Source organism: Phalacrocorax aristotelis, chromosome 4 (assembly GCF_949628215.1).
Source record: "Phalacrocorax aristotelis chromosome 4, bGulAri2.1, whole genome shotgun sequence".
NCBI lineage: Eukaryota > Metazoa > Chordata > Aves > Suliformes > Phalacrocoracidae > Phalacrocorax > Phalacrocorax aristotelis.
In genome coordinates this window covers 50,773,870-50,797,150 of record NC_134279.1, presented here as the reverse complement: position 1 = coordinate 50,797,150, position 23,281 = coordinate 50,773,870, and the positions used below count along the sequence as shown (strand labels likewise).

General features: G+C 38.3%; 1 protein-coding gene across 6 annotated transcripts in view; it reads left to right on the top strand.

Moving 5' to 3' along the window:
• The window catches only part of SLC7A2 (solute carrier family 7 member 2), a 63,772-nt gene that overhangs the window by 23,608 nt on the left and 16,883 nt on the right, over positions 1-23,281 (top strand). For 2 of the 6 annotated variants that reach the window (XM_075091379.1, XM_075091382.1), the window contains exons 2-7: positions 7,120-7,362; positions 14,545-14,935; positions 16,207-16,362; positions 19,464-19,629; positions 20,163-20,299; positions 20,983-21,205. In XM_075091379.1, coding sequence (XP_074947480.1) covers positions 14,560-14,935; positions 16,207-16,362; positions 19,464-19,629; positions 20,163-20,299; positions 20,983-21,205 — 1,058 coding nt within the window. In that variant the 5' untranslated portion in view covers positions 7,120-7,362; positions 14,545-14,559. Of the gene's footprint in view, positions 1-7,119; positions 7,363-8,320; positions 8,471-14,544; positions 14,936-16,206; positions 16,363-19,463; positions 19,630-20,162; positions 20,300-20,982; positions 21,206-23,281 lie in introns of those variants that run through there. The other 4 variants (XM_075091378.1, XM_075091381.1, XM_075091377.1 and 1 more) reach the window with 3 other exon arrangements.

Genomic DNA, 23,281 nt, shown 5'->3' with positions numbered 1-23,281 from the left:
ACCCATTATAGGTGGCAGATAATTAATACATACTTAATTTTAGATGTTACATTCTGAGAAAGTTGTGACACCTTGATTAGGTAACCTAGTTCTTTTTTGTAATCCCTTTAAGATGGCATCTTTTCCATGTGCCATAAAAAGTCATACAGAAACAAGTAAGATCTGTAATTGGAATTTCTTCCCTTCCCTTGCTCCATGACACTTCTGTAAGCAGATCATCCATGATTTCTTTTAGTCTTAAGTTAGATACATTCATCCTTTCTCTCTCCTCCACTCTCTGTTCTTCCTTCACTGGCCCCCATAGAAAAAAGGGGGAAAGTCCACTTTTTTACACAAAATTGTTATTTTAAACCATTTTCAATAGATCAATACACAAATTAATTGCACTTTTTTAAAAAAACCAAAAAGGCCAGCTGGAGCCTATTAGCGTATGGTGCACTGGTCAAATGGGCTGAGAGGTGCTGTGACCTAGGGAAGGGACTGGGCAACTGCAGCGGAGCAAGAATTCCTGACACTGGTACCACTGAGAGGAACCAGCTTCAAGCTGCATCAGTGGTTGCTTAGATTGGATTTTAGGAAAAAATTCTTTACTGAAAGAGTGGTCAGGCTTTGGAACAGGCTGCCCATAGAGAGGTGGTGGAGTCACCTTCCCTGGAAGTATTTAAAAGACATGTAAATGTGGCACTTCTGGGCATGGTTTAGGAGACATGGTGGTGTTGGATTGACAGCTGGACGTGATGATACTAGAGGTCTTTTCCAACCTTAATGATTCTATGATTCTGCCATCAAACCAGTCAGCTGAGGCTGGGAATGGTGGAGAGAGATTAGGTGAATCATTAGTTCTTTTCTTAATTTCCATTCTTACACCATGAAATCAGGCTACTTTTGGGGCTGTTGAGCTGTTCCCTTTGCGGTTCTCCTGTGGAAGCACACAGGAGCACACAGCAAAAGCCATTCCAAAAATATGTAGATTTTATAGAAATTTTAGAAGCCACCTCAGGAGTTTACATGTGTGAAAGGGCTGTCATGATTTCTTTTAAAATCAGTAGCTAAGTCTCTTCTAGAAAATCACCAGCTTTTTTGCAAAGCAATACAATTTTCAGCAGGGTCAAGGCTGAGATTTAATTTTGATTCTGAAGTCATTACTCATATCTTCCTATTAGCACAGAAAAAAAATTCCAGGACTGTATTTGTAAGTAGTTTTCTACTAGTTTGTCAGGGTTTTATATTTTTATTTCGTCTGATTTTGAAGAGGACAGAATAGATCGAATTGATCTATTGTAAGCTTGTAAGAGGCTTTTGCTTATGTCTTACACAAGAGGCTGTCATGGAAACTAGTAACCACGGGGTGAGAGGTAAAGCCCTGTTACTGATTAAAAACAGCTTTAAAAAGAGTAAATAAACCCAGCAACCTTCATATAATTTTTTGCAAGCATTTTCCAGCATGGAAAATGATTGTTAATGACATACCTCAGGAATGAAGTAGAAATAGAGTTAATAGAAATTTTCCGGACAAAATTGTTTTTTATAGGAAAACTGAATGATTGTAACTGGAAAGACTTCCGCTTTGTTGATACAGGAAAAAATAACACTTTTAACCTTTACAATTGAAAGACTTTTAAAGAAAAACAAAACAAAACAAAACAACAACATCAAACCCCCCTCCCAAATATTCCTGCATCAATAAAAATCCAGGTAAAGTGAGAAAAGAGATTATTTGGCTAGGGGGGAAAAGAGTAAGTTGAAGGATGACAGTCCTATGACAGGATGGTGTAGGACTGGGAAATAAATTTTCAGTTAATTCAGGTAATGAAGAAAGTGATAGCTAGAACAAGGCAACCTTAAAAAACTATAAAGGAAACACATTCAAAACAACTGAAAAAGTACTATCTTTGTAAATAATGATATAACTTTTAATAATAAATACTCAGAGCCCCATTACTGGGGTAAAAAGCTTGGTAAGGTTTTTTTTTTTTAAAGTTTTGAGATTTAAGTACTGTTTTAAAATGGCAGTTGCATTTACATAGGCTAGGGTAATTACTATGAAATATGCCTAATTACCTACCTAAATTGCCATTAGAAGAAAATATACATGGTCAGTAGTATGTTACCACACATTTGGCTCAAACATGGACTGTTGTTAGAAATGGAATACTTTTTTTTTTTTAAGTTTGCTTCAGTTTGAGATGATGTGAGTTCCATCAGCCTTATGGAAAAGCTGAATAAGATGTTATCCAATAGCTTACATCTCAAAAAATGCACAATGTCTTAATATTTTGTCTTCTAGTAGATCTTTCTCCTTGGTCTTATTGAAAGACTGTAACTTCATGCCTCTGACAAAGAAGTGCACTCACGCCTAGACTGGCCTGTGGTGCCTTCCTCGTGCTCCTTCCCAAGCCACAGTGTGGAGCTGCATCTGATGCTCCTTTCCCAGGTCTCCAGGCAGATGTGAGACCGCTTCATTTCAGTCTTGGCAAGACACGGCATCGCGCTATTTTCAATGACAGATCAAGTGTTAGTTTTAACTTTGATTTTCTTGGCTCTTCTTTGTATACATTAGAAACTTTTCGATCTAAGTTTCCTATTTATATTTATCCTGTATTCAAGGTATGGGTTTGGGCCAAAAAAGTATGTGTGGATTTTTTGGTTTTTTCTAGAGAGTATGTCTTTAAATAGTTACGTTCTGTCTCTAAGGCTTCTCCAAAACTCTGATTTTAGACTTGGGGACAGCGCTATGAGTCAGCACTACAAACATTTTCTGTAGACCCTTGGGAATATTTGGAATTCAGCAAATGATAGCTAGTAGCTGCTTGGGACATGCTTAGTATTAGGGTTAAATGACTCATTCCTGGGTCAAAGTAACGAGTAGGAATTTGTGCCAATGTAGCTCGTCTTCTCATTGCATGTGAAAAGCAGGTTAGCAGATTTATTCTTCATGTCTATATTAGTATGATAGTATATGATTATTTTTAATACGATGTATTACATTTCTTTTACAGAAGGTCAGGATTTGAGGTATTTTTCTTTCTAAGTACAAGGCAAAAGAGAATTATTAAAGAAAAGTTAAGAGAATTGGTAAGTGATAATTTTCTTTTCACCTGTACATTTGTAGGAACTAGTTTCAGCAATCTGCTTAAACGATGAGAAACAACCTGAAATAAATATATTTATATTTTAATAAATAGGAAGCCCTTTAAAAAGTGTTAATTGTAATGTATTCTCTTCAGAAATGATCCTGTCATAACATTATAGAGGTAGTCTATATTACTGTTGAGCTTGATGAAGGTTCTTCTTCTCTTACATGTCTATGATCATCTTACGTAGACTAGCACATGGATTTTATCTTTTTTGTGGTAACCTGGATTTTTATTCTCAGAGCCACATCTCTGAACTACTAAAATGCTAATTACTTTATTTATCTTGACATAGAAAAGATTCTTGCTGGCACTTGATGAATCCTTTTATGAACACTAGTACATCTTCTCAAATCCCATCAGAGCTGCACAAACTGTACAAACCGTGGCATGGTTTTTCTCTTGTGTGTGTGTCAAAAGTTGTATTTGTTACAGTCTGCTGCAAAGCCCTGGCTTCCAAGGCAAAGCAACATGTGCTGTGCAGAACACCGTTGACGAATTGCAATGGTTCACTAAGGCCCCGGTCTTGCAAGCACTTTTGTTCATGTTTAACTTTCTGTGCGGTATGGGTCGTTATATGGGCAAGCACATGGATATACTTTTGCAAAGTTAGCACCTCTAGTTATGTAAAATTCCACAGCTTTTTGGCCCGTAGCTGCGAGGCTGTATCTGTGAGACAAGTCAGTGTCAACAGCAAAGCAGCTTTTAGTAAGTTTGTCATTTGGGCTTCTGCAGTATTGTTTTTTCAGTCTGATCAAGAGTTTCACAAATTAATGGGGATTATTTTTTCTTAAATTTAAAATTCCCTGAGCATGAATTTCTGTGTAACTTCATGAAAATATGTTCATACTCTTTTGACACTGTAGGAGAAAGTCTTAAAGGAGCCTTCAATAGGAAAATAAAATAAATAAAATAGTTTTCTCTTTCAGTGCATTCCTTCTAATGCGGTCAGCTGTTTCAGGGCAAGAGGAGAATTTCTGATCAACTTCTTTATGGAAAGAATGTGCCATGAAAGTCCTTGGCGTATGCAAGTCAGAGAACTGTTGGATGAGGCACTTTAGATAACCCAAGTGGGATATAATTGCTAAGGAGCAGAAAAGAAGTCTCTAAAGCCAGAACCTAAGCTATAAAGTAATGTTGTGGGTCAAAAAGCAGTTGGATTTGTAACTGGAAACAAACTGGGAGCCAAAGCGGACTACACAGAGTGTATGTACCGTAGCTCTTTTCTGGAAAGAAACAAGAATCCCCTCCGAGAGAGAAGCTTTTGCAGGTAGCTGCCTCCAGTCAGCACTCTGCGTGCTCAGTCTTGTCCAAAGTGCCTCAGATCGGGCATCCTTCACTGGTACCCCACCAGACACCGTACCTTCATGAACATCCCTCTGATGCTGCTCTGTCACACACCCCATGGCACACACATGCGCCTGTCAGCTGAATCTACGAAAACACCACTCTGCTGGGTAGCGACGTGGTCGTCTTGTAGTTTCGAGTATGCATGACTGAAAACACACACAAAACTATGTCTGAGTGTCCATAGGACCTCTGAACCAAACGCTACGTAGTGGGGACATAATGATCTATCCCACAGTGCTCTTGATCTAGGCATGACAGATGCAAGCTATTTAATTTCACCAGCCAGTGTACTCCCTGCCTCTTGGGTGGGAACCAGGGACAGTTCTAGGTTTGAATGCCTTTAGCAGTGTAGCTGCTGTGTGCTCCTGTTCCCAGGATTTAGTTTGAGAAAGTCAAATGAACAGCAGCAGCACAGCTTCTATCTGTCTTTGTAATGATCCATAAATTTACTGGTGTTACAAGGGATGAATTGTTATCACACCCAGGTGATATCTCCAAAAGAACCAGAAAGTGCTTTTGCGAGTGACTTTCTAGCCCCATGGGTGTCGGTAGAGTTTCTACTGTTAAAGAATGAGGATGAAACTTTGAACCAATGTATATAGCCCCTGAAGGATTTGAACTTTTAGTGTCTGTAACAAATCTGTATCATAATAAAGTCAATTAAAAAAAAAAAAATGAAGAGAGGCAGAAAGCAAAGAGGGATCTGGTTAATACTAAATCTGACTTACTGTAATCTTGGTTTGGGCATTTTCCATAAAAGGAAGATCCACTTCTGAAGAGACAATCCCAGAGGAGCTGGTGCCTCAAAGTCAGAAATCATACCAAAGAAAGTTTTGGAGAGCTGTGGTTACATGGACGAATAAATAACTGCTCATTTTCCAGTGTTCAGTGAGATGTACTGGAAGGAGATTTTTGCAAACTCTAGAAACCTTATGGTGCATTCACTGGATTTTTTTATGCTGTATACTAGAGAGAGTAGTTAAATATGGGGATGGTGATGTATGTTATGGCACTTGCAGACAAACTTAAACTAGAGAAATAATTTGCATGGTTACACTTCTGTTCTGTTTGGGAAGTAAATCCATGTAAGATGTGATGGTGCTCTCCTGTGAAATAGTAAGAGTGGTAGTTTTGGTTTTTTTTTTTCCTTAATTACACAGTGAAAAATTGAAAGAGTGCTAGAGATTGCGGTGGGTAGTGAAAAAAGATCCAGGGAAAAAGTGAACCCCCTAAAATATTTATTGTGGAAAGTGTGAAAAATCCTTGTGGTGTTGTGGTTGTGTATTTTGGGGAGAGGAGGGGTTAGTCCATTCTGCATTACTGTCCACTTCCTGTTTCCTAATTCAAAGTCCTTAGTTTGAATCAAATCCTGACTCCAATGATATAATTTGGAATTTTGTTGTTGGCTTCAGTCTGATCAGGTTTGTGTGTTTAATAACAAGAATCGACTTGCTCTGTGAATATGACAACATGTCCTGGATGGCTCTGTGTTAATTCTGCACAGTGCAAAGGTTTTGAAATGTGTGTACGTACAAATGCAAGCAATGCATGTGTATAAAATGTCCATGAAATATTTTATAGGTGTTTTATAGGTGCTATAGGAAGAACTGTAGGGAATTAATATGTTTACAGGAATATAAATTTAAAATTAAACACTTTCTTAAGCTTGTTCTGTCTTCTTGGAAATACAAAATTCCAGTTCCCCTGTTTAAATTTGGGCCCCTTGGGCCCCTGCCCCTGTTATGACCACATCTGTACGGCCTGCAGAGTCTTCAGTTCTACAGCCACATTTAGAAAGTATTTGACAGTAGTTGTCAAGGTTTGCTTTTTTGTTTGGTTTGCGAGGGGGGAGGGTGGTTGATTTTGGTTTGTTGGTTTTGGGCTTTTTTTCTTGATTGGACCAGCTGAACTGTTTTTTATTAATAATTAATAAAGCCACTTGGGAATTATTTACATGTGGTGATACCCTCGACAGTGGTTCCAGCTCCAGGGATGACATAAATGCATAGATCAGTGCATCATCATTAAGCTGGCAGGAGTCTACCAGAAAGTGATCAACACCAGGCTAGCCTCACACTCAGCTTTTCTGTGGGGGTATCCTGCCCTGATGCTGTGGTGAAATAATGCCTGAGGAAGGCTAGCTTTTAGAAGTCAAGTAAAAATGGAGTCTCTGTTTTCAGTGGATTGTGAAGCAATTACAGCTTCTACTTTTTTTTTTTTTTTAAGTGGAAGGGATGTTTTCCCATGATTAAGCGATAAATGACCTAATTTACATTAACAACAATTCTACATGGTTGTAAATGATTCAGCTAAAATCCACGGAAGTAATTATCAGATCATTCATGGACTTGCTAGAGGGTGATGGTTTGGGAAAAAAAGGCCTAGATGTTGTCATGGTTGAGAGTGATGCTCCTTAAAAGTAATTCCCATATATTTCCACACAAGAAACCTGTTTAGCAGCTTGCACCTTTAGCATAACTTCTTGTTTGTGTCTTCTGACTGGGTGCTAACTGTGAAAGAGTTCAAGTTTGTATTTAACAAGGATGCGGCCAGCATGAAGGGAAGAATGAGTATTGTTATCATTACAGCTTCAACAAACAAGATCTTTTCTCTTTACACCTTTTTGCACTTTAAGGAAAGAATAGCCTTGGATAACGTAAGAAATGACATCTGGACTTGTGGTCTTGAAATACAGCCCACCCCTGTGGAGCGCACTCTTCCTGGAGGCATTTCTCCTTGGATCTAGGAGAGCTGAGGAAAGGTTGTCTTCATCCCTTGTGTGTGGCCACAGCAAGCAGGACTTTTCATGAGGGAAGGAAAAGGAGCCTTTTGTGCTCCTGCAGCACTGGCAGACTTTACACTCAGGGAAAACTGAAAGGTGAGAGCAAGTTGCAGGGGGCTGCCACACTATATGTGTTTTTCTCCATATTTTCTTAGGAAAAACTTTTTAATGATGAAAAGCATAGAGCTTTTCTCAGCAAGACTCATATTTTCAGTGTTCTCTGAACAAAAAGATAATGAAGCACAAGTATTTTAAGGGAAACAATATGCCATGAATAATGTTGACTGGAAATGCTACTACATGTTTAGGGTGGGGTTGTCTGCTATTGGAAGTAATTAAAATACAGCTGTATATTATCCATTGGGGTTTGGTTTATTCTGGAAGCTAATTTTTAAGAAACTGAGGGTTATTTATTGGTTGTGTCACGGGAATATCTGGACTGTTCTAATTCCAGTCTTCAGCATTTTTACATTTCAAGCCATATAAAGGAGAACAAGATATATGGTGCGTCTTCCTCAGTTCAACAGAACGGGCTCTAACCAGACTCTGTAAATATACTGTCTTCTGTGTTGTTTGTAGCCATAGCAATACTTCTCAAAGTATTAATTTTCTTCTAAAATTTACTCAGCAAAAGCAGTTTTCATGCTACAGTATTGGATTCAGGTCTTGAAGTGTTGCAAAGTGTGCTCCAATATGCTTCAAAGCCAGTTTATTTTTTACAAGGGGAGTGAACGTGAAAGCTAGGAAGGCTTTGCTTTAGCAGTGGGAGAGCAAGTTTGACATCGACATTTTTGCTTTTCCGTCAGGATGTGTAAAAGGACTCCCTGGGAGGTGGCAGGTACCGTCATAACAGTGTGCATTTTATATGCAAGCACGTAGGTGTGTTTAAATGAAGAAAACAACCTTCCAGTTGGATTTTGTGTCGTGAAGAGACTGGGTATGATTTATCTGAACAGCAGCACGACTTTCTCCCTCCCCGCCTTAGCTGGGCAAATAGCTGGCCGGCTCACAGCCCTCCAATCACCCGGGCTGCTGAGCCTCCACCCCCCAGCACCAACAGTTCTCACACCACCTACAGCTGGCTTTTAAAGCAAATATTTTAATAAAATCACTTCCAGTCCTTATTCTTCCATTTAAGACAGCAGAAGTTCGGGACTGGGTAAGAGGAGCAGAAGTTTGCCCAGCAGAAGTTGCTCTGAATCAGGTTTGTCATGAAGTTTACTGCTGAAAGAAGTAACGTGAAAGCAGTGTAGTTTATCATAGGAACCTTTGCCTTTAACATATGTGCTTTCTGAATAGCAAGAGCTGTGGTATGCAGTATTACATTTAGTTTACATTACAGCATTATTGTGTCTCTGACAAAAAGCAAATTATGGTGTTAATATATAGAAGATGCAATTTATGTTTTGCTTCCCAGTCTAACTGGAAGATGTTTCTGCTTTTAGATGATAAAGCTTTCCTTTTCTGTTTTATGCATATTAGACTTCTGAACAGGTGCTGCTTTCCAGTTTTAGGGCTTTAAGTATTACTTAAATACACTACTTTGAATATTCCAAGACATTAGGAGTTTTGTCAAAGTCCTGGGTACAACATAAACTTTTAGGACGCTTGCAGTAAAATCATGTATTGTCTGTGCATGTGTGTACACACACGCAAATCATAGACTATACCTAGTTTTGCTTAATCTCTGAATTCTTTTACTTTCATATACTATTGCACTACATCTAATCAATGCAATTCTGTAATTTTGAATAAGGCTAAACGTACTTAAGAACAAAGAAAATTTTTTTCATAAATTCTACAGATAGACAATATAAAATATAAACTTTTACAGGTTTTTTCAGGAAAATGAGACTGAAGGAAAAAAATCTAAATTAACCCGTATATAATCAGTATATATTAATATTTTTCCATTTTCAATATGTTACAAACTTATTGGAGTATTTTCTCCTAATTGGTATGCTGTTTAAAATGTTACACTACTGCACCTAAAATTTATAGTATATTATAGTACATAATATTAGCTGTACAAAATAGTTTCTAAGTAAAATATCTTTAAGTTACTTTTGCTTCAGGACTCTTTAAACACATATCTCAATGACAGTATTAAAACTTCCAGAGGTTTTATATTGCTTTATAACAGTCACTTTCCATATGAGCTTTTAACCATTTTTATTAGAGCTTTTAACAGAAAATTTTGTAGGAAAAGTTGAATGGCAACTGCAGCAAAGCTTTGGGTTTTCCCACCTGTAGCTTGGGTTTGATGTGTACTAACTTAAACCACTTACTAGATGTCATTAAATTAAATGTGATTTTAGTGAGTGTGGTGATACGTGATATAAGTTACATTTTTGCTCCAACCTATTGTTTGTGTTTTGTTTTGGGGTAGGATGCTGTTAGGTTATTTTTACATGGGAAATACTTCGCAAAAAATGTCAGAAAAAAAAATTTTACATGAGTGTGAAGCAGTCAAAGCAATTTTAAAGATGAATACAAACTTTGCAGATGGAGACTTTATCTCTTGCATCATGTTTGTAGTTTTTTGACACCAAACATTTCCTGCTAGAAGAGGGCTAACAATAGGTGACCATTAGATGTTCCTGATCATCCATCTGAATGGAGGAGCTGGTATGAATCATAATGCTGAACTCATTTTCTCGGGTTAGCATTGAGATGTGTGGTGGTCAAACAGTAAATTATCTGGTTTACAACTGGCCAGGAAAGACTGAAATTAAGAAGGGTCTATCAGCAGCTACTGTAGGGGAAAACCCAAGATGATAAAGAACAAAAGGAATTAGCAAAGTATCTCTACTTATTCAGGTACTCTGACAAATACTGTGAATGTCCATTAGACATGAGGAAGTTTTTAGGGTTTTTTCCCCCTATGTTAGATAGGTCAGTCCTATTCCTTTCGTGCCTAAACTAAGTCCTCCTGTCCTGCCTGTCTCTTTGTTGCATGCAGTTGAAGGGGTAAAACTGTAAACTGCAATGTGGACAGCACTGTGATTCTTTCTAGGAATGTGTTCAAGGAAGGAGGAGGCTTGAATGTGGGCTGAACTTTGGTCCTCAAGTCTAAGGCAGTTGAACTGGGGCCTCCCTTTCTCGGAGGAGTGTTGGAGGTGTATTCAGTGAGTAATCTGTAGCTAAAGAAACACTTAGTGCAAAAGAGACTTCAGAAGTGCAGTGACCCAGCGCATGCAGATCCAGAGAGCTGCCACCTCAGTTGTACGCAGCAAAAGGAGCGTGCCAAGGTCAGTGACAAATGGACTTCACAGGTGTTTGCTTGTGACAAATGTCTCTGTAAAGCAGACTTCACTGAAGTGGAGCCCAGCACAGGTTTGAATGCAGGGGAGAAGCAACAGGTTGGGTCTGCTCCTCAGCTAAATTAGAAATAACTGCACAGTGCTGGTGAGTGCAAGGGTATTTTCCTTTTTGGGTTCTTATCACTAATTTCCTATGCATACACTCTGTATAAGCACAGGATTCAATCTGTACTCTGTTTAAACTGCATGAACAACTCAGCCTACCCTGACTGATCGCACTTTCAGGGTACATGCCTAACGCTGTTCTTCAAAGGCAGGCAGGTATCCAAGCCTGCTCTATGAAACGTAGGACAGGTGCCTCAGAGATGCCTTGGGAGCACTGTGAGCTCTGTCAGCAGTAGAGCATTAAGAGAGCTCACTTCCTCTTGACTGATCACCCAATAGATTACCAAAAACCCCATTTCCCAAGCTGTCAAGTGTGCCTCCCCAGGAAGGCTCAGAGAAGATCCAGTGCTCATCAGCTGTGCAAGACATTCAGCTGGGGCCCAGGCCACTGCTGGTGGAGTGCATGGCTACAGAGGCAAAGAGGAAGCACAGGCCACAGTGGTCTGCTACGATGAGCCAGGCTTAGACTAAACAGGGAAAGGAGGAAGTAAAAAGGATCAGTTAGGAAAATACTGAGACCAGCTGATCAAAAAGTAGGAGAGATCATCTTTCTCCGTGTTCACTTACCCTACTTCATGTTCCTCCCTATCCTAAAGATCAACAGAAAAGGAAACAGCGAGAGTTGCACGATCACGATGGTGCAGGAATAAGACCCTCTTTAAGAGTGTGTAGTTGCAGTCAGTGTAAGCTTATCTAGGACAATGCTGCCACCAAAAGGCACACCCAGCTGTTACCTTCTTTGCTTCTGCAGGTATTTGAGCATGATCCATGCTCAGTCGCAGTGTTATGATAAGCTCTGCTTGTGGGTCGGCGCATGTCAGCACTGAGTCAGAGCCCAGGTTGTTTCTTCCCTTGCAGTGGGTAATGCATTAAAGGACCTGTCTTACAAGGGACACCTCAGAAATAGGTTACACTTGTCACTGATTTCTGAAGACATTTCGTCACCACTTACCTATGTCATTTTGTCCTGTGTGGAGACCAAATACCCTCATAAGCTCATCAGCTCTTCCTGCTCCACCTTCCCATTGAGTATGAAGTGAACCAGTACTGGAGTCTTGGCATGTCTTGGCCAAATCTGAAGAGGGGCGATGTCTGGGGTAGTGCTCTGCTCTTGGTACACAGCAACAGAAGTTGTGAAGCAGTGTTCAGACATAGTTTATTATGCGTATGTGCATAGTAAGTATAGGAAATAGTGTAAGAGGTCTGGATTTCTGTGGTCATCATAAAAGGATGTGTGTTCAAGTACATTTTAGGACAGATATACATAAAAAGATACATTTCTCATGTGTATGAGATTCTTTTTTTTTTCTCTACAGACACGAAGTTTGTATCTTGAACCTTATCTTTGGTTGTGCTCCATTTTTTAAAGGCTAAAGAAGGAAGGGTGGGTTTGAGTCAGAACAGGTGTTTCATTTTACTGGCCTGTGGCTAGCAAGAACCAGCCTCCCGTCCTCTCCACAAGAATCAGAGAAAGCGGAAGCAGAAATAAACCTCATATTTTGTCACAAGGATTCCTTCTCAGCAAAGAAAACCATAATATCATCCACCTGGCCACTGTGATAGATGACTTTGCAACCTTCAGGGCTTCTTGTCCCAAACTGCAAAGGAGCAGAGCAATCTGAGATGTCATTTGAATAACAAAAGTCTTGGAAACTGTTTAGTGTTCTGAGAATAATGTCTGCCAGAGTAGTTTCTCCTGTTAATGAAATACCAAATGAACTATCATTTGTAGGGTGGGGGAAATAATTCCTTAAAAAATTGACATGTTCTTCAACATTGAAACTGCTAAGGGGAAGGGCACTGAGTCAAGTGTTGCTGCCTGTTGCCATGGGCTACAGCCTGATGAGTATGTTAATATAACATCCTAAGGGATTGCTACAGCTTCAGAAGTGTCATTATGGAAAAAACCATAGTGGCCTTGGGAGTACTTATTGAAGTACAGCCCAGGATAGAAAAATCTGGCTTTGGGGGAGCGGAGTGCCTCAGCCTCAGGCCCAAAGAAAGGCTGCTCTTACTGAAGAGTTCAGGAGCAGGGGAGTTTGCCTGAACAGTTCAATGTTGATTCCCTCCAGAAGAGCTTATGGATCTCTTCTGTGCACTGACGTGCACATCATCTTGGTTCGAAGCTGATGTGCAAAATCTCCTCAGTGGATGAAGTCTACATACCATGGGCAGACACTTATCTCTGGAGTCTGGCGGCCTGAAAGGACGGCCTAATTGCAGCAGAGCTTTGGGAACTTGCCGGTCTTGGTCCCTTCCACTGGCCTCGGGCAGCTATCACCTTTCTAATGGGCATTAAGCATCACTGCCCAAAGCTATTCAATTCCATTCATTACCCTTTATCAATTTCCCTTTCCTTGAAAGGGAATGGAGACCTTTTTCTCAAGAATGCTCTTTGAAGACAGAAGTTGCATGTCTGAATGTACTTGGGAAGCTATTACAGGAACGGGGAGAAAATGTTTCTGCACAGAGATCTCTCTCTTTTCCATACCCAAGGGGATCTTTTTTCAAGCAATCTCCTATCAGGATGGCAGTTCTCTTGCTTCTGACTCTTTGTTCTAGGATCAAACAGTGTTAAGTGAGCTATCTATCTTGATGGGAAGCCATTGCTGTTAGTGGATTGAACTACTGTGAGTAGAAATGTCCTTTACTGGTCTAGGAAACTGATGATACAGGCTGGGGAGGAATCTATCAGCATAACATCTTCGTCTAAATGAAAAAGATTCTCAGTTCCCAGGAGGGTTCCCTTAACAAATCATGAGCAGAATATAGATGTTTATGGTATGAGTTGCAAAGACAAACATGAGTTTGGGGAGACGGCAGATGGTATCGCTTAATTCTTACCAAATTCTTAGTCATCAACAGTATAATTCAAACAAGTAAAGAAAGACAGAACTTGGACATTAATGCTGCCTTTTTGAGATATTATTTTCTATGGGATTCTCACGTTCTGCCTCCCAGGCAAATGCTTTGGACCCTCAGCTATCATTTTTTTGAGTTGGGAAGCAGGCTCACTGCTGTTCCTCCTAGCAGGCACCTGTATCACAGGCCAAAGAAGCCCACCTGCTGGCCTCCAGGACTTAGCTAGTCACAAAATCTGAGCTTGTGTACAAGACCTGATCACACCCTGCACTGCGACATGCACCCAGAATATTGAAGAACTGCAGCTGGCATGGGATGAGCCGTTATCCCGTTAGGTTTTGTTAGATGGTTGTCAGGGAGAGTTGTACAAGATTTCTTGTCAAGATAATTAGTTCTGGGAAACTTCATTGGTGTGGAAGGGAATAGAAACCCTATTTCAACGTGCTTTCAAGCAGCTTTTACTGAAGCAAATTCTAAAGGCAAAAGCCATGTATTTGAAGGCAAAAGGAGATTGCATTGGCTCTGTCAGAAGGCTATATTTTAAAGCTTTTGGTGTTTATAGCCATGATGTTGGAGGTTGAAATCTTAAAAATCATTATTTATGTTGGTGCTGATCTTTATCTTAAAAATCTTTATGATACATGAGATAATAGACAGCTGTTCTGGTTCTGTTTTAGAAATACTTAAGAAGTGGCCATTAGCTGATAAATAGAAACAATTTCTTCTTTTTTACAGCAGTGTAGTAAACCCAAAGATAATGGATAACTTTGCCTGGGGAAATCAGTGCTAAATATAAAATTAGGAATACCGAATCCCTAATATGTTTCCTGGGAGAAAGCACATGCTCGCTTATTTAATGTCATCAAGAGTGTAAAAATATAAATTGGTAGGTGTGATTAATGTTCTTTATGCAAATATGTTTCTTTAGGGGTTTTTCACCAATATGAATGCTACCTTTTGCAGACTATAATGATTTATTTTATTTCAGAGCTCTACATCCACCATGTTGCCCTGTGGACCGGCTTTGTCCTTTGTTCGGTGTCTGGTGCGGAAGAAGAACGTCAGTGGTGAAAGTCCTGAGGACTCCAAGTTGTGCCGATGCTTATCGACAGTGGACCTTATAGCCCTGGGAGTAGGAAGTACCCTTGGTGCTGGTGTTTATGTCCTTGCTGGAGAAGTAGCCAAATCCGATTCTGGACCTAGCATCGTTGTTTCTTTCCTCATTGCTGCGCTGGCATCTGTGATGGCAGGTCTCTGCTACGCTGAGTTTGGTGCTCGCGTTCCCAAGACTGGTTCCGCATATTTGTATACTTACGTAACTGTTGGTGAACTATGGGCTTTTATCACTGGTTGGAATCTCATTTTATCCTATATTATAGGTAAGCTTAAGAACAAACGTGGGTCTCAATGGCTTCTGAGACAGCAGATATAAGATAAAGGTTTGGGTCTGTCTTTCTTTTCTGTCTCTGTGCTTAGCTACTATTGCTTTTTACTCCTGCTGGGATCAAATAACCAAGGTAATTCAACTAGGTTATTTCCTCCTGTGCATCAGCACTGCAAACAGATTTTTTGCAAGATACTTTTGCAAACAGCCTGTCTTCAGCAGCATGGACTGAATAACTTTTATGAAAATTGGGTCAGACAGTTCAGTGATGGTGCACAAGAATAAACAGGATTTCTTTACTGTCTTTGGTCAACAAGAATAATTTCAGTAAAATCAATAAGCATATCTTTTTCTGAATGTACACAGCAAGGACATTTACAGGGACCCCATCACTACAGCATCTCACTTCAACAAAGTAATGAAGTTTAAGTACTAACTTGTTACTATAACCACATGCTAATTAAATGGTGTCCTATCACGTAATCCCATAAAATATAAAGTTGAGCAGATCTGAATAAAATAAATGCTTATATGGTAGATATTCAAATAACTACTTCAGTGATTTGGCAGAGAAAAGGGTTTTTGATTCAAAAATGTTTTCCTACAGAGGTACATGTTCCAAGCATCTGTTATATTGTGTATAAGCATGCCTAGCTGTATATGTATACCTAACTACAGGACTGTTGCCCAAATCACTACAAAATTAATATGCCCAAGTGTTGTATTGAAGTGTATTTCATGATAGGAGAGTAGTAAAAATAAGGTTGTATTTAGCCATGGCCACATACATGCTTTACCAGAGGAGAGTGTTAGTCTTAAGTACTGCCTCCAGCAGTATCCATCTTTGTAGTGATATTTGTGCTTTACTTCCAGGTGAATAAACTTTCCTTCATGTTCTTTCTTAAACTGTTTTCTTACATTGCTTTACATTGTTCAACACATCATATGCCATATTGTAACTTTAGAAATAAATGTCTTCCAGGATGACATCTATAGAAATGATACAGAAATCATTTCTGCAATGTTTTGGGAATAAAGGAGGTACAAATGTCTATATTTTAGTTGTAGAACAATATATTATCATTTAACAATGTAGAAATATTCTAGAATGTTAAAATCCCTGGGCAAAAAAAGATCACTGTTTTAACATAGGCTCTGCTTTTCAAAATGCAAGTAGCAACGTATTTAGTTTTATTTCTTTTTCAGTAGAAGCAACTGTATCCTTGCACGTATACAAAACGCTAAACATGCATGTATTTTATGAAGGTACATCGAGCGTAGCGAGAGCATGGAGTGGCACCTTTGATGAACTTCTTGGAAAACAGATTGGTCATTTCTTTGGAACCTACTTCAAAATGAATTACTCTGGGCTCGCAGAGTATCCTGACTTCTTTGCTGTATTCCTTATATTGCTTTTATCAGGTAAGACACATATATGTCTTCATTTATGGTGGTTGTGATGTCACAGTGTTTCTTACAGGCAAGCATGCTAAATTGTAGTTTGTATTTTATCAGAAATACCTTTATAATATCTGAGATGTTTAGATGTCCATGTGTGTACTGACACAATGACTTTGCGAATTAAATTTATATAATCTAATTTTCATGTATACCCTCTTTTTTTTTGAAGCTGAGACATGAAATGATCACTTGTCAGTACTTTTTTATTAAACCCATGATACAGATTGGTGATAACAGGAATATTATACAGTTTTCTGTGGGTTTTATGGCTTTATCACTGGTAAATGCTTTCAGAGGGACCCTGATGTTAAGCTCTGTAGTTTGGTAGCATGATGTGCTTGCTCTCCTTAAATCACATATAATGTATGTAGTGGGTATTTGTAAGGGGTTAGGGAGGTTCCCTCTAAATTTATAAAATAACTTCCCCCTTTTTAAGTCTTCTGAAGAGTTGTCTAGCCTAGAACCTGTTTGAGCTAAAGGACACTCCAAGGTACTGGTATGTCCCAACAGACTGGTTTGAAACCTGAGTAAACCACTCAGTTCCATTTCATTTACGTCTTTACTAATGTATTATGTTTTTAAATCACAAAAATTGACCCCAGCTGTTTGAGGGATTGGAAAGCTCAAAAATACTGCAACTTATTTGCATGGTTGCATTTAATAATCGCTTTCCACAAGGAAATATTCGTACTGCCACCAGGAGAAAATGAAGCAGTATGTGTATTTTAAAGTGTATTGTTTGCTTTCAGCCAGTACTAGAAGCATTTCAGCATTCAGTAGAAGTCCTTCTCATATCTCAGATATTCTGCTAGAATGATTGGCCAGTGCATCCTAAGCTTTTATTAGGTCTTCGTACATAAAAACATGGGTTCCTACAGTAGTAAGCTTTAATTTATGGCTGTGCTTGTATCTTCATTTCTTCCTTCTGCCTCTTTTGGTTTTGTTTGTTTTACTAGAAGAAAGCAGAGAATGAAAAATACATAAGATGCTGAAGTCCCTAATTGAAAAATGTTTGAGAACTACCTTATTTAAAAGATTTAGGCTGTACCTACACTGTGAGTCACACTGCAGTGTAGATATTCCCAAGCTGACTCATACTTTCAGAAATTTTACCCAAAATTTTTGAGGTGGTTGTCATATGGTCACTAATGTAAGCCACAAGGAAGTAGCAAAAGTAGAGTGGAATCTTGAGAAAGTTAATTGTACAGTTTTAAGAGTAGAATGTTATTTAAATGCATTAATTTGGTAGAAGCTTTAAAAATAAATGCCTTGAGATTCAGAAGAATTTCATGCTTGCAAACAGAACATACTTTCTGAATTATCAGCATTAACAGTTGGTGCTGAGGCCCCTGTGTCTGTACTTCGGAAGATCAGGGAGTTTACTAGACAAGGTTTAGTCCAGCATCTTGCCAGGCGTCTGGTTCGGAGTTGCCTATAGGATCAGTTCAGACCTTTATGTCTTCAGGAGTGATGGGGTTGAATTTGGTATAGCTGGAATGGACCTTTCATTTTCACCTCCTCCAAAGGAAGGAGGAAACCCCCAACCTTTTGAAAAGCAGAGCACTCCACAAACCGAACTATAAAATGCTAGTGTAGACACTTACCATCTTATATCTGTTTTCTCCATTGCCAATGCTGCTTCCTAACATCAGTAGTAGAGATTCTTGACAGAAGAGGAAATGTTTCACCTGTGGTTCTCCACTGCTTCTGAGTTTCCATTTGTGCCCTGTCTTTTCATCCTCACCACCATTCCTTCTTCACTTCTCTTGTGCTGGTGCTGCTCTCCATGTCTCTGTGGTAAGCAGCCAAACCACTAGTGAATTAACTGGGTGGAATTCACCGCTGCTGAGAGGAGGGGCAGTGGGGATGGCTCAGGGCACTGTAGACTGCGTAATTGGATTGTGAGCTGTGCAGAGCTGAATCACAGGAGTAGCAGATGATGTTCTACAGAAAATGTTATATGCTAAGTACAAGGGAAAGTCCACAGAAATCTGACTCGGTGGGTTTTTTTCCTACAGAAAGGACTTAAAAAATGTACATACTATGTTTCATACTGACTTAGGCCGATGGAGACGTTGCCTTCTTGGGAAAAACTAGGCTAAAGAAAGATACACCTATTTCCAATAAAAATGCCATTGGTGAAGAAAACTTGAGCAGCTCATATGATAAGTTCCATGTTTTGAAAAGATAGCAGATGTCTCATTAGCGGAGTCAGAAATTTTTTAGACATTATCTTGAGAGGCTTAAAATTTTCAGACTTAATCTCTAAATAACGAGGAAAAGCATGTATGTGATATTAGTGGAAATGCTTAGAGTGCGAAGAACCTGTGGAGGCTTTCCCAATGTATTTAATTTTTCCTGATCTGCTCACTGCCTGCTCTTCCATTAAACTTAGTACACTTACAGTTGTTACAAATCTAATGACACAGTAGGATCCTGATGGAATAACTTTCAGATTGTTTAAATGCACTACTCTGCAATCTAAGACATGTGTATTTTGTATCAGGCTTTTTTCTAGAATCTCTATGAAACAGTGTTTACAAACAGGAGGCATGCTTTTCTTTTAAAGGTTTTATTAATGAGCTAGCAAATGGCACTCTTACTCTGCGATGGATATGCCCTGAAAAACTTAGACTGGACAGATTACATTATTAACCTAATAATTTTGATTATTTTATTAATCTAATGAGTAATTGTTCTGTAAGGAATGGATTCTACAAATCTGTTTTTTACTAAGTATAGATTTCTTGTACCTATTTTTGCTCCACTGCATAAAATAGAGATATCAATTGGAATCTCAGAAAATTAGTAGTTGCTCAAAGTACTTTTAAATTCTTAAATAATACAATTAAAGAATCTTTCTGCTTTGTGGTTTCCAATGCACTTGCCTATCGCCATGCTGTCAAAGTCTAATAAATTTGTGCTACTGCTTTTTAAAAGCATAAAATCTAGTGCTGTTTTTTTTAGTATTATTCACAGTGCTTGCCTGTGTATCTTCTTTAAAATGCCATTTTATGAGTTTAAGGGACCATTCACATCTATCAAATATTTTTATTTTATAGGTCTTTTATCTTTTGGAGTAAAAGAATCTGCATGGGTGAATAAAATTTTCACTGCTATTAACATCTTGGTCCTACTCTTCGTTATGATTTCTGGTTTTGTGAAAGGCGATGCTGACAACTGGAAAATAAGTGAAGAATATCTCCTAAACCTTACTGCAATAACAGAGTAATTTTGTTTTTTTTTTTTTAATCAGTTTACTTGCTCATATTCCAAGCATTTGTCTATTGTACTTGTTTTTTGTGGTATTGCAGGTATAGTATTAACTGATAGCTCAGTCACTGGGAATGAGAAACTTTTCATTCCCTTAGAAATTGTTTTTTATTTTCTTGTTTGTAGTTTCCTTAAAAAAAACCCACCTTATTTCAATACTCTTTTCCATAGCCATTTGAGAGGTATTAACTGCAGTATGCGAGTATGACAGCAAGAGTTGCCTACACCATTAGTGTTTTAAAATGTTTTGCCACAAACTGCAAAGTGAGTAAGATGATAGTTACTTGATTCAGATATTCTTCCATTTACTGTTATTTTTGTCTTTTTTACATACTTTGACATAAAAATGTCTTCTCATGCAGTTTTGTAAAGCAGGACTCTCTTGACAAGAGCATTTTCACATGTTTGTCCAGAGTGGTAGGGGAGAAGGATGCATGTGTTTGTCCTATCAGTAAGTTATTTTTCTACTGTATTTTTGTTCTTTATAGGAGTTGTTCATCCTGTGAAAATGTGACAAGTATATTTGGGAGTGGTGGCTTTATGCCATATGGTTTCACAGGAACATTGGCTGGTGCTGCAACCTGTTTTTATGCTTTTGTTGGATTTGACTGCATTGCAACAACTGGTATGGTATTTATATGTGTGTGTATAGATGTATAAGTATATATGTATAATATGCTTTTTTTTTTTTTTTTAAAAAATACCCACACAAACAACACAACCATCTGTCTACTGTTTGTCCTTTGCTTTCTCCTAAACCTCCTTCAGTCCATGTAGAATGAGTCTGAGTTCATTCCTGAAAGTGGCTATCATTTTGGGATGAAGGAGGAGATTTTACTTATTTTATTCCTGTTTTAAAGAAATTAATTGTTGCCTTTGAAGTCTGGGAAGTGCTTAATATACAAATTTTTCTGCCCAAATCATGTTAATCACCTGCTCTCTTTTACAATTCTCTGAGATGAGATATCCCTCGTAAAGGCTGGCTTGTGTATGGCTGATAGGGAATGAGTACACACATGGAACTTATAAATTGTAAATAACTAGAAATGATGGGCTTTGAGTGCTCTAAATACAGAACATATGTCCTTTCGTTTACCTCTATTTTTTAATGCTATTTCTGGCAAGAAAATACTGAGTTACGTTCTGTTTCACTACGCTTATTTTATACAGATTTTTAAAACTTCTATTACAAATATGATTCCCATGGCTTAGATTAACAAATGATTTGTCTTTGATGTTACCTTTTGAAGCTGAAGGTGGAAATGAGTAAGAATTTTTGGTGGGGTGGGTTTTTTTTCCTTTTTTCAGGAGAAGAGGTCAAGAATCCTCAGAAAGCCATACCCATAGGAATTGTGGCGTCCCTGCTTGTCTGCTTCATGGCCTATTTTGGGGTTTCAGCTGCACTGACACTTATGATGCCATACTATCTACTAGATGAGAAAAGTCCTCTGCCAGTAGCATTTGAATATGTTGGATGGGGTCCTGCGAAATATGTTGTAGCAGTGGGATCCCTCTGCGCTTTGTCCACAAGGTAAAGACATTGAAAACCTAATTTTATTGGGAAACGCTGATGGATAATATATGACATTTAAATACACGTTCACGTGTTCATTTTGAAGGCTCAGTTCATGCAAAGGATTAGCAATAAGTATTATATGCATGTTTTAGACTTAAGCAGGTCTTGATCACAGTAGGTGGATTAATTTAAGTTCATTTTTTAAACTGTACTGTTATTAAACTCTACCTCTTTGGCTTATTACCCAGAAGTTTTTTATTAAAATATGTGTTTTCAGACATATGACCTGCAAGTTATATTTATTAACTGATCAACCTCACCCATTTTGTCCTTTCTTGCTCTCCACTCCAACGACTCAGTAGCTTTAAGGGCTCTGTGTATTTGCAGGCAAAACTGAAGAGATGATTAATTAGCTCCACTCCTCACCTTCATTGCCCGTCTCTGTTTTCCTCCAATAGCCAGTCTGTCTTCTGACATCATCCCTTCCTGTGGTTTCTGTGTGGGTATTCGAGATGTAGATTATAGCTATGAAATTTGATAATTTATTCCCCTTTGTGAAACTGAATGTAACCTTAACTTCACGTTATTTTGATTAGAAAGATCAGGGAGGGCATGAGATACATTAGTATGTGTTCATATATATTACACCCCAATTGTAATGTGGATAAACACTTTCACAGAAGAGGACATTGCTTGGTACTTGAACTTAGGGACAGAAAAATGCTGATGCAAATCTTCTACCTGAGTTTATGTAGGTAGGGAATAATTTACGTGAGCTTCAGTGGTAAGAACACTGGCTGCCTTTCCACAAAGGAAAATGACATGCCTGAGACAACCCTATAAGCATTAGCCTTAAAAAGATGAGCATGCTCACTGTGGACAATGATTTCAAGGAAAGGAATATTTTGATGTAGAAGGGGATAGAAAAAGGAAATAGTTCCAGAACAACATTAAAAGAACAATAGGGCTGACTGAAGCATATCATAGTTACACAGTTCATTCTGGTATTATAGTTATTTTCTATCTAGTTGTCACGGCCCCCTGATTTTGGAGGGTTTTACTGATTTTTCTCCTCTATATTGATAAATAGTGAAAGTGATATATAAGCAGAAACTAGCTTAAAGAAATTAATACTTGAAAACAAAATGAACTGAGATGGTAAAAAGATTTTTTAGAAATTTGAACTGCTGGTCTCTTTTTCCACTGTATTCTGAAAAATTATATTTATTCATATGGAGAGGTTAATCTTTCAGTCTGTTGACTGATGTCAGTTTAGAACAAAACAAAGGAAATTGTATTTCAGATTCCTCAGTTTAGAGGTATAATTAAGAAAAAAAGTCCGGATCATTGCTTCTGGTCCATATAGGTACCTTTTACTATGTTATGTTGTGAACTTGTTTCCTCGGGGTAAAGATGTTTGCTAATATTTCTGTTATTTATGTGAATGTAAGGGGGTAGAATAAATAAATTTTACAAAGCCACAAAAAAGTTGGCAGTGGATTTTAACAGTATCCTTATTTGTAAAATCAGTTGTCACCCTGATTTAGGAGACATTATTTTTCAGAAGGGACATGAATAAATCACAATCAGTTCAGATGCAGTAAAACTTATCTTGTGTTTCCAACCTTAATACTTGTGTCTCACGAGCATTACTGGAGGTACTTAGCATCTGTGGTATGTAAAAGCTGTGCCTTCTGTAAATGACATCATAATCGATTCCCTCAAGTAAGAAAGGCAACCGTTCACCTGGTTAAAAACTAGCATGCTTGCTGCAGAGGTTATACTGGCTATGATTTTGCCTTTTGTCCTTTCGATGTTTTTGGTTTTCTTAATTACAATTATTTTGCTTTGAGGAAAAGAAACCACCTAATTTAAGAAGTACGTTTAAAAAGAACTTCAAGTTATCAACAGTTTAAAAGCTTTCTGTGTTCTGCTAATAATAAATCAAAGTTAATTAGCTTTACTTCTTCCAAAAAAAAAGAAACAATGAAGCTTGGCTAGAGGTGCTTTAATTGGAAGAAATAATGTGCTCAAGTGTAACTGTGTGGTGCTTACTTTGACTTACTGCTAATCAGCAGCCTCCCATGGAAA